This window comes from Castor canadensis, chromosome 4, assembly GCF_047511655.1.
Source record: "Castor canadensis chromosome 4, mCasCan1.hap1v2, whole genome shotgun sequence".
Taxonomy (NCBI): domain Eukaryota; kingdom Metazoa; phylum Chordata; class Mammalia; order Rodentia; family Castoridae; genus Castor; species Castor canadensis.
In genome coordinates this window covers 88,630,285-88,647,789 of record NC_133389.1, presented here as the reverse complement: position 1 = coordinate 88,647,789, position 17,505 = coordinate 88,630,285, and the positions used below count along the sequence as shown (strand labels likewise).

General features: G+C 34.3%; 1 protein-coding gene and 1 non-coding gene across 3 annotated transcripts in view; one reads left to right on the top strand and one right to left on the bottom strand.

Annotated features, from left to right (window-relative positions):
* The window catches only part of Slc35f5 (solute carrier family 35 member F5), a 38,889-nt gene that overhangs the window by 2,559 nt on the left and 18,825 nt on the right, over positions 1-17,505 (bottom strand). For both annotated transcript variants that reach the window (XM_020183970.2, XM_074070588.1), the window contains exons 10-15: positions 10,540-10,604; positions 8,645-8,749; positions 5,209-5,368; positions 4,053-4,143; positions 1,581-1,735; positions 977-1,070 (exon numbers count right to left, since the gene is read on the bottom strand). In XM_020183970.2, coding sequence (XP_020039559.1) covers positions 995-1,070; positions 1,581-1,735; positions 4,053-4,143; positions 5,209-5,368; positions 8,645-8,749; positions 10,540-10,604 — 652 coding nt within the window. In that variant the 3' untranslated portion in view covers positions 977-994. The remainder of the gene's footprint in view (positions 1-976; positions 1,071-1,580; positions 1,736-4,052; positions 4,144-5,208; positions 5,369-8,644; positions 8,750-10,539; positions 10,605-17,505) is intronic.
* LOC141423003 (small nucleolar RNA U13) lies at positions 3,716-3,818 on the top strand. Its single transcript, XR_012447682.1, has one exon. It is a non-coding gene; the product is annotated as a small nucleolar RNA U13 (small nucleolar RNA).

The window sequence follows — 17,505 nt, the reverse complement described above, 5'->3', positions numbered from 1 at the left end:
TTTTTTCTTTTTGAGAAGTGATTTTTATTTTTTATTTACTTTTATTGTTGTGATAGGTGGGGGTACACTGTAGCATTTACAAAAGTTCTTACAATATATCAAATATATCATATTCGAATTCACCCCCTCCACCATTCTCCTTTATCCCCTCCTCTTCCCCCCACCCGCAATTCCTGAAACAGTTTCAATAGGTATCATTTTTCCATTTACATACATGTGTACACAGTATTTGCACTATATTCACTCCCACACACCCTTTCCCCACCCCCTCCCCACTCCCATTGATACCAACCCCACTCCATCCCTAGGCAGGACCTGTTCCACCCTCCTGTTCTCCAATTTTGAAAAAGAAAGAAAAAAAATGACATTCTTGTTTGTTTAAGATACCTACAGAGGAAGTTTCCTTGTGACATTTCCATGTATATGTGTATTATTTTAAAAAATAAGTAAATGTTTCTGAACATGAAGAGAAAAATCACTGTCAGAGAAAAAGTGTTCACACTGTGCCAGTTACATAAAACACCTCATGCACACAGAAAAGACTGAATACACTAAAACATCACATTTTTCCTATTTTTATAATCATGGGAAAAATATTTATCTAAAGTACATCATTAAATAAAATGATGACCTTTAGCATGAATAAAAATAAGAATCAAAACTTACTGATCAGCTGAGTCGGGCACTACTGTATATATTTTTAAAGTGTTTAATACTTCTAACAACCTTATGAGTTCAGTTCTATTATAACACCATTTCACAAATAAGAAAACTGTGGCATGAAGAGATTAAGAACCTCGCATGGATGTAGAGGAAGCTGGGTTATAACCATAACCCAGGCAATATAACTCCAGATGCTATACTGCCTTTAAGCTCTATTGTCTCTTGAACAGCTAATTATGGAAAATCAATTCTGCGTTTGAATTTGATGAGAATAAGACCGTTGTGCAACATGGATGCCGGCTCACATACAAACCTGGACTACAGACAACAGCTAACTAGCTCCATCCTCCTGAGAAACACCATGCATGGGAATGAGACTCTCACACTGTTCACTATCTTCTGGAACTCTTAAGGGGAAAAACGAAAAAAAGGCAACAGTTAAGAAAGCTGAAGGGGAACCTAAAAATTATCTATTCCACTAACTGAAGCTGTAAGGTCAGGAAACAATTAGTAGAACCAAGACTAGAGAAAGATTTCCCAAAAATTTGTCCCATGTTCTCTTTATAGTAAAATGTAAAAAGCTTTCTCCCTCAAAAAGACAGAAATGTAAAAAAGAAAACTTGAGGCAATGCTATTATAATTTATTATGAATTATGTTCAAACCAATAAAAGTTTTCTGCACTTAATTGTAGAAAAGCAGTAAGCACTTGGTTTTACCTGTGAGTCAAAACATTTTTTTGTCTAAAAAATGACCATGAAGAAACTATCTTATTACTCAAAGGATCCAAACACGTTATTTTATTTTTTTCTGGCATAATACATAGATAAATTGTAATTTATTCAACAAATCCTCACAAAAATCCCTAAAAGCTAGGCAAACACTATTTTTAAAAAATCAATATTAGAACTAAACCTACCTCTGAATTCGATGTTTTCTGCATATAAAGGCAAAAATTCGTCTAATGCCTACCATCACAGGATCCCAATTATTATAATGGCACAGGAGAGTTGCAATAAAAAATGAACAAAATACAGGGATGGCGCCTGCAAAAAATAACCAAGAAAACTGCACCTAGAAATAAAAAAAAAAAAAAAAAACCCTCAAAATAATCATTAAGGCAATTTTCCCCTTAATTGTAATAGTGTTCCATATATGAAAGCTAGCAGAAATATGTTAAAACACCAAGAAGATAATGTTAAACATTTATAACATATTAAGCATATTATTAAATTTAAGAATTTAGGACTTCAATTTATAATTCCACTTGCTTAAATTATTAATAACGAGAGTCCTTGCTTGGAAAATGAACTAAAGAAAAGCCATGGAGGCATACTTATCATTTATTAGGTGCAGTACAGTAAAAGTAGAATGCCTACAAATGAAGCTTTGCTTACATACCCACGTCTTCTTTACTGGTTATTACCTATTCTTAAGTAGATCTCTCCCATTCAGTTTCTGAAGCCATCTTCAAAACCCCACGTTTAAAAAAATGTTATATTACAGCTCTTAGTACTAAAACCAAATGAAACCCTAATTACAACTTCTGAAAATCTCTTATCTATTTACAACAGATTCTAACCATGACATTAAAAGCTAATTTGATTATTTATCTATAAGCAAATGAAAAAAGCTCAAAATTAAATAATAACCAAGTAAAGATGATAGAAGAACATTTCTATAAGGAATGTTTGCCAGAGAAGACAGGCAGCAAGACACACCTCAGTAGTAAAGAAACCTCTGATGTCAAGTGTGATCCCCAACATTTATCAAGGTTGTCAAGAAAATTAAAAATAATGAAATGCCCATAAAATTACTAAAATGAAATCAGTTTACCTTTACCATCTAGACTCAACTAGGTATCCAAAATAAGTTTTAAAGAAGCCTTCAGATTAACTACTGAAACTTACAAGCAACACACTGGTGATTTGCTTTAAAAATAATAATGAAATAGGAACTCCTAGCTTTTAAATAGGGAAGAAAAAGCATTTGCCCTCTTGAGAGTTAAAATGGGGGAAAAGAAGGAAGTTGAGGGAGGCAAGACTCCCTCTTATGGAAAATACACACCATCCTATTTAGTGACACCATTAATCAGAGCAAAGGGGTTTTATGAGAATACTGTCTTTTATGAGAGACTCACAAGGCACAACAAAAGAATAATCACTCTGGCAATGTTTAACACATCTACCTGATTTGTATGATACATACACACAAGGGCTAAGTTGGTATAAAAAGTCTTCATTTAGTTACCAAATTATCAATAAATAACACATTCTTGGAATATTTACCAGTATATTTAATAATCTAGAAATATCTGTACAGAATTGTTTTTAAATAAAGATGATACACACCACTGAGAACATTTTTTCTTTGTCTCCCAAACTGAACAAAGACCTAAAGAAAAGTAGCTTTAAGAATAAGACTATTACTTGTACACATCCAAGCCTTTGGGCTTTCAAGTGTTTCCCTCTTCAAATTATATTACACACACACACACACACACACACACACACACGCACACACACACACACACACACACACACACACACACACATACACACAGACTTTTAGTACTTAGGAGTGAAAAGCTTACAAATACTGACTGCATGGTAAGTGGCTCTACTCCATCTTCAGCAGTAGGCAAAGGCACACCTCTTTCCCCTGCTGTCCCTAGGGCTACTGAAGAAATTCCTCCCTTCTAGGCTGCCAGCAGAGAGAACCCAGATTCTCTTTTCTGCGATGTCATCATTACCAGCATTTATCACCAGAATCCCTGCATCCAGACCAGAACTTCATACCAGGGAAGGGACACCTGCTGTGCTGAGTCCAGACAGAGATGAACATTCACTAAGAAATCACATCATTCCTGTGCTGCTCACTTCTATAGCAGTATTAGTGGGGTGTTAAGGAACCTTGAGTTTATTTAGAAACCAAATATTACTATTTATATGATAAAAAGTATCCCATATTCCATATCACTGACCTATACCAAAGACATTTGGAATATAATCAACTAAAAACTAGAGAACTACATATCAAAAATACTGCCCTTTGATCATTTTTGGTTCTTAAGCGTGATTATTGGGTGTTAACACCTTTGCACAACATGTACCTCCCTCAAATCTTGTTTTGAGGTTGGCACATTACTCGTATGATGTAAAAAAAAAAAAAAGATTAAAAAAATACTGCCCTTAATCTACCACTTTAGAAAAATTTCAAAAGCCAAGAATGCAGATTACCTATGTCTTTGTACTTTTTAATATTTACATAACACACTTTGAGACAGACAGCAGCAAGTACTATTCATATTTGTATAATTTAGACACATCCCTTCACTTTCATTAGGTCTGTTTTAATATACCTAAAGTATCTAACAAATAGTTTGCCTTACCTTTTGCATACAGATGTCAGCTATTATGGACAGTGGTATTGTAAGGCTTAGTGCAAGTGTGCCTATCAGTGACGAGGTAAGAAAGCAGCCCCTAAAAAATAAATAACAGAGAAAGTTAATACATCTCTGATTAAAAATAGAAAAAAAACCCATTCAATAAGATTTTCTATCCAACAATATAGGCTCAAGATCAGGAGCAAAAGTAAAAGCTTAGGATGGACTGACACACAAAAATAATAAAGTTATTAAGATGATTCCACAGTTTAGCTTCAAATATTAAAAATACAAATATGTAAGTATAAAAAGTTCAAAGTACTTTATGCTACTTTTGAGATCTTTTTTCAGCTATTATTCAACTTTGCATATATAGTCTACATTTCATAAATTTAAACTGTTGAGAAGAATTTTTACAGTTTTGTGACAATACTTGGCTAACAAAGAAAATGGCATTATTAAAACTACAGGACATACAACTTCAGGAAAATGACAAGTCAACATGTGACTCTGTCACCAAAGCAAAAATATCTCCCCATCATGAAAACTAAAATATTGTGTTATTGCTTTGACTTGGCTCAGCATAGCGAAGAAAGAACTGAACATTTTAAATAATATTTCCTTGTTGATTTCCATTTTTTAGCAATTGTCTTAACCAAAAGCTAAGCTCTTCATTTTATTTTCACCTTGAAATATCAATGTTGCTATCAAATTTTGAAATATCAATGCACATGTAATTTTTCGCAGTTGAAGGAAAATATTATACCAAATAGAAGCAGACAAGACATTTACAAAGACTTACAAACTGGATATATATGAAAAACAATGAATTATAAGCCAATATAAAACTGTGATGTACATAATTAGGCCTAAAGACCCAAGGAAGTCATAGGCAAATGAATTCTAGCGTAGAATGTGTTAGAATTAATAATGATGCCCTGCAATAAAAGAAACTACCTCTTGATTAAGAGTTAGTAGCAGTATTCAAAAGAGGCTGGCCAATTAGTTACTCTGCAATGGGAACAAAGTCCCCGCTCTAACAGAGTTAATATACTGAATTCTAAGTGTATGTGTAAAAGTGAGATGCACAGGAGTGGCCAGGAGAAGGCAGAAGTCAATAAACTGATAACTAATAGGTCATAGTAGAATAAAGAGTACATACCACAACCACAGGAACTCTGAGAGTACTGTTCCAATAAGGCCATTGATGATAATGCACATTAATACTACTTTATTGGGGAACTCGAAGTCCTCAAATCCAGTATAATGAAGTAAAAAGAAACCTGGCCATAAGAGCAGCAGATTAAACAGACCCACAAAACCTAAATATGTATGAGAGAGAAAAAGTTAAAATTAGGACTTATTTCAATTTTCCAAGCTTATAGCTATTATTAGAAAACAGATTTTGCATAAAGAGAACCCAACAGGTTTCCTTAACTAGAACTTCTGTTGGTTTTTTTTAAAAGTCATTTCTATGAACAGCTCAACATTAGGAAAAACAGTATCAGGTATCTAGTGAGCACTGACTTTGAGGCTCAACCAGTCATACTGTATAAGAGCAATTACTGTGGAATAAATCACTTAAAACAATTCAAAATGAAGACTGTGAACCTCGGCTATTAATAATAGTATCCTAGAAATTAAAGAATTAACTTAGTATGTGTTTGTGTGTCCAGCCTAAATTAATCATGAGGAATTACATGGCTTGCACTCTGATTTAACTTATATTTATATTTAAAGCAGATGTGGTATACTAGGAATAGTGGAAGCAGGTTCCAAAGAAGGCAACATTCATGGTTCCTGCCTTCCCAGAGCACAAAGGGTAGCAGGTGATACAACACATGTACACAAATACTTACTCAGTATATGAACTAATAACAGATTAACAACTTATAAAAGAAGGCTATCTCATGCACTGGATAAAAGTGCTGTGCAATATGAGTGCCTTGGGTTTGGACACCATTTACTAATATTGTGAGCATCAAGCCTGGCTCAACTGGTAGGGCACTTGCTTGTCAACTCAAGGCCCTGAGTTTAAACCCCAGTATTGGCAAAAAACAAACAAACAAATAAAAAATGAAAAACCCAACCAAACAATAGCAACAGCAACAACAAACATTTTGCAAGATGGAGAACCTGTTAGAGGTTTTTCTATTCTATAAATATAAAATAATACCTAATTAGGTTTCTGGAAATAGCAAACAAAACACTGATAAAACACAGCAGAGTGCCTGGCACATACTAGATACTTAATAAAGTTAGCTATTACTCTTATAGAATAAATTAAGTTTATATATGATTTTTATAGGTGAATACAAAGCTTATAAGGAAAAAATATTATAATATTATGGTAACTTTATTGCTCTTTCTATATAGCTTAATATCACAGATCCGTTGGGGGATCCATGTGGTAACTCTAGAGCTTTCTTTAAAAGATACATATTTTATAATTCACCTAAATACATCACTTAAATAAAAAGCTAGCATTTTAGTTGGCTAGTTAAGTCTCATTAACGACAGGAGTACCCATTCTGTATCTGATGCTAAAGACTCAACCACTCCCATTCTCTGAGATGCTATCTTTTGGAGAACATACAAGTTTGCCTTTCCCAAGAAGGTCCTAATCCCCATCCTTCTGCAGTCAAACATTGATTGGCTGATTCAATCAGTCAATTCACAAGGCTAGCCCTCAAGGCTCAAGGCCAAGACTACTCTGAGAAGTATCTAGACATGTGTCTTACTCTCCTCCTGTCCCTGGTTCTAACTATGAATTGGGTCAAATCTCATAATTTGGTTCCATGACCAGTGGTAAACATGTGCTTCTTTGCTTGTTTATTCTGCTTTCTTCACTCCTTCACCAGTTTTTCCTTCAGAAGACCCACCCCCATCCCAACCAAGAAACTATTCACAACAAATCTCCCCATTTCATATCCTGCTTTAGGGAACCCAACTTGAGATACTTAGTGATTGAAAAAAACAAAGGACAGATATATAGAAGAGACTCATATTCTAAAATACGCAAATAACATTAAAAGTTGTTCTAAGTAAGCCACCAAAATTTGGTATTATACAGAATCAAATCTATTTTCTGTTCCCTAAAGTGCCAAGTTTGTGAAATCCCACATAAATTGACAACTTCTCAACCTAGAGATAAAAGTCCACATCACTTCTCCTAGTCCCCAGACTCCATAAACTAGCTGCTCATATCTTCCTATGTTTCCTTAAGTTGAACATCCTGCATAATCATTCAAAACCACTCACAGTTCCCTGTTAGGCCTCTGTTCATGCTCCCTTGCCTGAGGAATCCACTCCAAACCCTATTCTAAAGCCCAGGGCAGATCAATATTGCTTTACATATCACATCATATATGAAGACCAAAACTATAAGCTACATGTATAATCTCACTGATGAAAAATTAAGCCATTTTTTGCAAGTTGCCAATGATAAAGTGATACTGAAACAATGTATTTATCTAAATGCTAAAAAAAGTGAGCATTCATTCTAATATACTCTAAAGTATATTAAAATTATCTTTGCTTTAAAGACATATTTTTGAATTCTATATTTAATGGGAATTTAGATGATCTTCAGTCTGGTAGTGTTTTAAATATTTTATTTTTGTTGATCTGAGGAGTACTTTTGATGGAAAACAGTTTCTACAAATTAAGTAATGCAAAACCTCAACAAAGCAGAATGTACAAGTGGAAGCAGCAAAGGAGTTCAAGAATCAAACCCCTGCAACTCCACCTACTCCAGCCTACCCAAGACCTCCAAATTCCCTAAATCCAAATTTGGAAGCTACTCAGCTAGTCCAATATCTTCATTTATCAAATAAGTACTAAATAAAGGAAGTTATACAGCTAGATTCCAGTGATTCCCTATAAGCTGCACTCTGAATTCTCATCAGAGGCTTCCTTATCTATTTATATTCAAATAGCTTTGGAAATATCTTGTCAATGTTGCCCTTCTTTTGCAATCTTCAGCTACAAGTTGTTTTAGGCAAAGAAAATTTATAAATTGTATTAAGATATTTTATTTTCTAAGACCTAAGAATTAGTACCAGAACTATATTTGAGTAATTTGAGACTCTTAGGTCATAGAAGAGTGAGTCTTAATAGACAAAGTGTAAATGGAAAGCCTTTAAATGGCCCATGAATTTTAGTGAAAGTAAGTATACAGACTTATGATATTATACATATCATTTTGGGGGCAGTTTTCTTAATCTTATGCTTCCAACAATTCAAAAGTGGCAAAGTATATAATATCACAGGTGAACTCTCGTGTGTATAGTAGTATAATTCTGTCATATCAATAACAGAATCTATCGATTCACAGGATGAAGACATTAATGTAAAAAAGATGCTAGGAGTTCTTTTCTCAACCTCATATCAAAGGAATGGGTGGTCCCTCATATGTATACAATAACACAAGATACGGTAAGAGAAAAACATAGAGACTGGACTTTATAATCTTTAAAACAATTTTAGAAAATCATATACAGGGGAAAAAACCTTCCTTATTCTCTTCAAAAAACAAAAACAAAATCCTGTGTTAATCACTGAAAGTAAACAGACTCACAAGTTAAACATATTCTTACCAAAGAACATTGGAATATCCAACTTATCTTCTCTGTCTACTTTTCTCTTAATCATAACAATATAAACAGCATAGAGCATGGCTCCAGCAAGGGACCAAATGGAACCTGTAAAAATCAATGTAATAACTTAAAGTATCCATTTGTTAAATCATTCAATATACACTTATTTAAAATTTAATGTGTCATACTAATTCCACAAAAATGAAAAGAGGAATAACCATCCCACACGGGTTCTCCAGAAGTATAGAAAGAAATTTAATGTGTAAATGAATAAATACCAAAGCATTCACCTCAATGGTCTAACCAAACAGCTGTATATAATAATAAAAGTCATATACATAACACTTTGGTTTTAGTTTTGAAATGTATACTTATTTTTCCATCCAGAAAAAACTTTGACACCTGACACTGTATAACTTAACACTCTGTCTATAAGCAGTTGCTTAATCTTGCTTTTCCACATATCATTTCTAAAATTTATTGCCACTACTATGCCCATCTCCAAGGCTGTGTTAAAGTCCCACCTCTCCCACAAAGTGTATGCTTTCTACTATGCGGAATTTTCAACCTAATGGTTTTCTGTTTTAGATGATTTAACACTTTCTGTGGCTAAATATGTTATTACTTTATTCTCTCATGGCTTTATTTTGTAAATATCAGATTCTGTTTCAAATCAAGAACTCCTTGAAAACTATAAAAACATAATTTATACTTATAAATGTTCTAAAATAGCTAATCCATTGTGAAGCTAATAGTATGTAAATAATAAATACTGGTTCTCTTCATTAACTGACTTTCAAAAACAACCATAATGTGCTTCTGTCAAGTTACCATAATCAATACTTTAATCAATTATTCAAAAGGCCAATGTTTTATTAAATCTTTTTTATTGTCTTAAAACTTTTTTAAAGCAAGAAAAAGGCTGTCAACGAAATCTTGCTCACACAAAACAAATACATATATTGTTTTATATACATATACACAAAGCTGATGAGTGAGAAATAGGTGAGGTAGTTTAAGGCACACTTCACAGGGCAGTAACCAGAAATAATTTAGAATGCACTGTTCTATTCACTAAGCTTCAAATATCTAAAGAAACTACTGAGAGGAAAACTGCAAAGCTGTGTTCTGACTACCTTTGTCTGAGATAAATCTAGGCACTAGATCAAAAACTAAGTGTTCACCATAGCAGTAAGTATTTCAGGCAAGAAGCAACAGTGAAAGACAAAATTAGTGGGTGAAAATACCCTAGCAACAGGATATTTCTATCCAAAAGATGCTTATTACCTACAGAGAGAATAATTAACTAACTACACTGGAGCACACTGGCAAATGCCACCTTAAAACTAACCTTACCAGGAATAGGTTAAAGCAACATATTGTAAGCAAAACGTACAGCCTCATTTTAACCAGAAAGAAATGTGAGACAAACCCAAACTGAGGAACACTGTGCCAAATAACTTAGCAGTACCCTTCAGAAGTGTTAAGGTCATAAAACACAAAAAAGAGTGAGGTATAGCTCCAGATTAAAGGAAAATAGGGGACATGACTACTAAATTTAACAAGTGATCCTGGGCCAGAAAAAGAACATTGTAGAAAAAAATGGGTAAATATAAAATAGGTCTATAGACTAGATAACAGTATTATAATCAATATTAATTCCTAATTTTTGTAACTGTACTATACTTATACAAGCTGTTAACATCTGGGAAATTTGGGTTAACATCATATAGGAATTCTATAAAACACTGTTTTTTACATTATTTCCAAAGGAAAAGTGAAAAAAAAAAAAAGGCTATATTAGTGCCCAGACTCTATGTATGCACATGTCTACATGCATGACAACAGCACAAAACTTGCTTATATACTCTGACAATGCAGAATCAGGTACTTACCTATTGTATCTCTTCCAGCAGATTTTTCAGATCCTGACAGGTTTACCAGCACAACACCTCCAATACTATAAGAATAACAGTCATTACTGACGAGCAAATAATAAACTCCTAAAAGACTCATCATAAAGATAAAAATGAGTCATAAGTGATCAAGAACTAACCTCAAGTCTGGGTAAAACTGCAAAAGAATTCAGTGATTTTGTTAATAACAGCTATTGGATATTATCAGTATAGTATAGTACTTCACTTAACTCATTTAAACCTCACACAATGCATAATATTGCCTTATAAAGAAAGTATTACTATTGCCATTCCCATTCTACATGAGAAAACCAGTACAGAAAGAGATAAAGTAACTTAAGCAACGCCACACAGCTGGGACTGAAACACAGGCAGCTGGCTCCAGAGACTAACACCTTTAAATACTACCTTTCAATAATGGAAAAGTTAACTAACTTGTCATGAGGCTGTCAATCCTTGCTTTGGAGATATAAATAAATTAAAGCTACATAAACCTAGCAACAGCACTATTCTTGCTTCTTAGTAAAACCTACATTGACAGTAAAACTACACTTACATACTTACAGAGTTCTGTCAATCCCATGATTTTAGTGCATAAAAATAAGACTGAACTAAGAATGTCAGAAAGTCAGATGTCATTTATTCATTCAGCTGTTACTTAATGATCATCTAGTATGAGCAAACTACAGTACTACTGCAGTGAATAAGATTGATGTCATTCTTATTTTCAAAGACCTCATGCTGCCTTTCTAACTCTATGTATCTTGTAAGTTATACATATAAGTTGTCAAGTAAATGAAATATTGCAAATTTTTTTAAATTGGTCTAATTCTTTCACTGATGAAAAAAACCACGATGGCAGTGGGACAGGAGTACTAAGACAAAATTTTTTATCTCTTATGAAATGAAGTCATGACAGTTATATAACACATTAAATATTCATAATATTAAATAATCATTTTCCTTTTGTTTGGATTAGATTCAACTATTATTTGTTGAACACTCAAAAATACTAGAAACCAGACATTTTAGATGATGATGATAATGAAAATGATGATGATGATAATGAAAATGATGATGATGGCTAACTGTATTTTTGAGCACCTGTTGTATAACAGACATTGTTCCAAATCTGCCTAAGAATCCTATCCCCAAATTACAGATAAATAGGCAGAGAGATAAAAAATAAAATTGCCCAAGACATCCAAACTAGTGATAATATAGGTGGGACTGGATCATAGATGATGAAATGAGATTTCTTAGCTCATCAGAAGATTTCCTTGTCAAATTTTTCTCATAACTACAGAAATTCAATCTCATTAAGGCCAGTTAAAAACAGACACCGAGAAGGCCATTCCAGCAGACTACAACAGTAGAAGACAGACTCTCAAAGCTCAAAGATAAAATAGAAATTAAAGGAAAAAACAAAAGAAATCTTTGTTAAACAACTCAAGAGCTGTGAAAGGAATATGCAGGAACTTAGTGAAGCCATCAAAAGAGCAAACATGAGAATCATAGGCATTGAAGAAGAAGAGGAAGTGCAAGCCAAAGGGATTCATAATACAGTCAATAAAATAATAACAGAAAATTTCCCAAATCTCAAGAAAGTTTGCCCATTCAGGTACAGGACACCAGGGCATCAAACAGACATGACCAAAATAGAACCTTCCCACAGCATATTATCATTAAAACAAAAAATACAGAGAACAGAGAAAGAATATTGAAGTCTATAAGAGAAAAAACAAACAACGTATAAAGGCAAACCCATCAAAATAATAGCAGATTTTTCAACGGAAACTTCAAAAGCAAGAAGGGCATGGAGTGAGGTATTTTGGGCACTGAATGAAAATAACTTCAACCCTAGGACACTCTACACAGCAAAACTGTCATTCAAAATTGACAGAGCAATAAAAATCTTCCACAATAAACAGAAACTAAAACAATACATGACCATCAAGCCACCACTACAGAAGATTCTACAAGGAATTCTGCACACAGAAGATGAAAGCAAATAAAACCATGAGACAATGGGAAGTATCAAACCACAGGATAAGAAAACACAGGTAACCAGAGAGTAGAATTGATCGACTATACACAATTAAATCCTTAAACAACAAAAACAACTAAATGGCAGGAATCACCACATACTTCTCAATATTAACACTGAATGTCAATGGACTCAACTCCCCCATCAAATGACACTGCTTCGCAAACTGAATTAAAAAGGAAGCTCTGACAATCTGTTGTTTACAAGAGACCCATCTTAAATTTTACTAACAGAAATAAACACTGGCTTAGGGTGAAAGACTGGAAGATTTACCAAGCCAATGGCCCCTGAAAACAGGCAGGAGGAGTCAAAATACTTACATCAGACAAAGTAGACTTCAAACCTACATTGGTCAAACGAGATAAAGAAGGACACTTCATACTAATAAAAGAGGCAATACTTCAAAAGGAAATAACAATTATCAACCTAAATACACCCAATGTCAGTGCACCAATCTCATCAAACATACACTAAAGGACTTAAAAACACATATAGACTCCAACACAGTGGTAGTGTGAGACTTTAATACCCCTCTATCACCAATAGATAGGTCATCCAAATCCTAGAACTAAATTACACCATAAACCAAATGAACCAAACTGATGTCTACAGAATATTTTATTCAACAACAACATAATATACATTCTTCTCAGCAGCCCATGGAACTTTCTCCAAAATAAATCATATCTTAGGGCACAATACAAGCCTCAACAAACACAAGAAAACAGAAATAATGCCATACATTCTATCTGATCACAATACATTAAAACTACAACTCAGCAACAAAAGAAACAGCAGAAAATACACAAATAATTGGAGGCTGAATAACACATTGCTCAATGATCAGCGGGTCATAGAAGAAATAAGAGAGGAAATCAAAAGGTTCCCAGAAGCTAACGAAAATGAAAACACCACCTACCAGAACCTATGAGACACAGCAAAGGCAGTCCTAAGAGGAAAGTTTATAGCCATGAGTGCATATATTAAAGGGACAGAAAGATCTCAAATAAATGACCTAATGCTACATCTCAAATTCCTAGAAAAACAAGAACAAGCAAAACCCAAAACAAGCAGAAAGTGAGAAATAATAAAAATAAGGGTCGAAATTAATGAAATAGAGACCAAAAAACCATACAATGAATCAATGAAACAAAAAGCTGGTTTCTTGAAAAAAACAAACAAGATTCACAAGCCCCTGGCAAATCTAACTAAAATGAGGAGAGGAAAGACCCAAATTAGTAAAATCAGAAATGAAAAAAGGGAGATAACAATAAACACCAAGAAAATCCAGCGAATCATCATACTACTTTGAGAACCTATTTTCCAATAAATTGGAAAATCTTGAAGAAATGGACAAATTTCTGGATTCTTATGACCATCCAAAACTGAATCAAGAGGATATTAACTACCTAAACAGATCTATAACATATGATGAAATTGAAGCAGCAATAAAGAGTCTCCCAAAAAAGAAAAGTTCAGGACCTGACAGGTTCTCAGCTGAATTCTACCAGAAATTCAAAGAACTAATACCAACACTCCTTAAACTTTTCCACAAAATAGAAAGAGAAGGAACACTGCCTAACTCATTCTATGAAGCCAGCATTACATTCATCCCAAAATGGCAAAAGGACACATCCAAAAAGGAGAACTATAGGCCAATGTCCTTAATGAACATCAATGCAAAAATCCTCAATAAAATAATGGCAAACGAATCCAACAACATATCAGAAAGATCATTCACCACGACCAAGTCGGCTTCATCCCAGGGATGCAGGGGTGGTTCAACATGTGCAAATCTATAAATGTAATGCAGCACATTAACAGAAGCAAAGACAAGATCTATTGATCTTCTCAATAGATGCAGAAAAAGCCTTTGATAAGATTCAACACCACTTCATGATAAAAGCTCTAAGAAAACTAGGACTAGATGGAATATACCTCAACATTACAAAAGCTATATATGACAAACCTAGAGCCAACATCATACTTAATGGAGAAAAACTGAAACCATCTCCCCTAAACTCAGGAATGAGACAAGGGTGCCCACTCCCCTCATTCCTATTCAATACAGCACTAGAATTCCTAGCCAGAGCAATAAGGCAAGAAGAAGAAATAATAGGATACAAATAGGTAAAGAAATAGTCAGAGTATCTCTATTTGCAGATGACATGATCCTATACCTCAAAGATCCAAAAAACTCCTAGACATCATAAACAGCTTCAGCAATGTAGCAGGATACAAAATCAACTTAGAAAAATCAGCAGCCTTTCTATATACCAACAATGAACAAACTGAGAAAAAATATAGGAAAACAATTCCACTTACAATAGCTTAAAAAAGAAATCAAATACCTAGGAGTAAACTTAACGAAGGGTGTAAATAACCTCTACAAGGAGAACTACAAATCACCAGTGAAAGAGATAGAGGAAGACTAAAGAAGATAGAAAAATCTCCCATGCTCATGGATTGGCAGAATCAACATAGTAAAAATGGCTACACTACCAAAAGCAATCTCCATGTTTAATGCAATCCCCATCAAAATCCCAATGACATTCATCACAGAGATTGAAAAATCTACCCTAAAGTTCACTTGGAAATACAAAAGACCATGAACAGCCAAGGCAATATTGAGCATAAAGAACAATGCTGGAGGTATCACAATACCTGACTTCAAACTATACTACAGTGCCATAGCAATAAAAACAGCATGGTAGTGGCACAAAAACAGATATGAAGTCCAGTGGAACAGAACAGATTACCCATATATGAATCCACAAAGCCCACCTTATTTTTGATAAAGGCATCAAAAACATACGATGGAGAAAAGACAGCCTCTTTAACAACTGTTGCTGGGAAAAGTGGTTATCTACCTGCAGAAAACTGAAACTAGATCCATACCTGTCATCTTGTACTAGTATCAACTCAAAGTGGATTAAGGACCTTAATATCACACCAGAAACCTTGCAGTTAGTACACAAAAGAGCAGGAATCACCCTGGAAACAACAGGCATAGGCAAGGAGTTTCTCAGTAGAACTCCAGTAGCCCAGCAACTAAGAGAAAGGATGGATAAATGGGACTACATGAAATTAAAATCTTCTGCACAAAAAAAGAAATGGTCTCTAAATGGAAGAAACCACCCACAGAGTGGGAGAAAATATTTGCTAGCCTTACATCAAAGGATTGATAACCAGAATACAAAGGGAGCTCAAAAAACTAAACTTCTCCAAAATCAATGTCCCAATAAAGAAATGGGCAACTGAACTAAGCAGAACTTTTTCAAAGGAAGATGTCCAAATGGCCAAAAAACAGAAGAAAAAATGTTCACCATCCCTGGCCATAAAGGAAATGCAAATCAAAACCACACTAAGATTCTACCTCACTCCTGTTAGAATAGCTAGCATCAAGAACACCACCAACAACAAATGTTGGCGAGCATGTGGGAAAAAGGTACCCTCATACGTTGCTGGTGCAGTTGCAAGCTAGTACAAACACTTTGGTTTTTTAAGAAGGCTCCATATTATTTTCCATGCATAAGCTTGCGGTGGGAGGGCTGTTGTAGCTCAGTGGCAGAGTGCTTACCTAGCATGCACTAGGGCTTGGGTTCAATTCCCATACTGCAAAAAAACAAAAAACAAACAAAAACCATACATAGATCTGCCATATGATCCAGAAATACCACTCCTAGGGATATACCCAAAGGAATGTGACTCAGATTATTACAAAGGCACCTGCACACCCATGTTTATTGTAGCACTATTCACAATAGCCAAGCTATGGAAATGGCCAACATACCCCAGCACTGATGAATGGATTCAGAAAATGTGACATTTATACACAATGGAATTTTATTCAGACACAAAGGAGAATGAAATTTTGTCATTCACAAGTAAATGGATGGAACTGCAGAACATCATCTTAAGCAAAGTTAGTCAGGCCCAGAGGACCAAAAATCACATGTTCTCCCTCATATGCAGATTATAGATCTAAAACAAATATAGTAATATTATCGGACATGAGTCAAACACTAAGGGGAGAAAGCATATGGGAGGAATAGGAAAAGGAAAGGTAACCTAAAACATGAATGTGGTTGATGTGCTCACTGTAGAGGAGTGAATAAAGTAATCTTAAACTGGCAGAGGCCACTATGGAAAGGGGAGCAGGAAGTGAAGAGGTCTGGCAGAGATGAACCAGTGTGTGTTGCAATACACAAGTGCATGAAAGCAAAGCTAGTAATATCTCTGTATAGTTATCTTTATCTCAAATTAGCAAAAAATGCTGTATCTTTCCTATTATCTCCTAAGTTTTCTCTTCAACAAAATCAGAGAAGAGGGTGGAACAGATCATGCCTAAACAACGTACACACATGTAAGTAAATGTAAAAATGATAAAATAAAAGAAAGAAAAAAAAAACCAAATATCAAACAATGTTTAATACAGTATTCTTCAGAATGCATAATATACAAAAATTTTAAAGAATCAATTCTAGACCACAGGTCAAGCAACATTTTTTTAAGGGACAGAAAGTAAATATTTTAGACTGTGAGCCATATGGTCTCTTTTGCAACTCAACTCTACTGCTGTGGTCTTACAGCAGCCATAGATAATATACAAATGAAGGAGAATGGTGGTGTTCCAATAAAACTTTATTTACAAAAACGGACAAATGGCCCACCATAGTTTTCTAACCCCAGTTCTAGACCTACTTTAATTAAGAGTAATAGATTGTGTCAAAATACTTGCAACATTTTGACAACATTTTAAATCCATTCCCTTATTTATCAAACCTTTCTAAAATAGTACTGTTAGAAATTAGCATATATTTTGAAAAAGGTTTGAATAAAACTTCACTTAACTTCCCCAGTACAAACATACTATATTTTCTTAATGCAAACACACA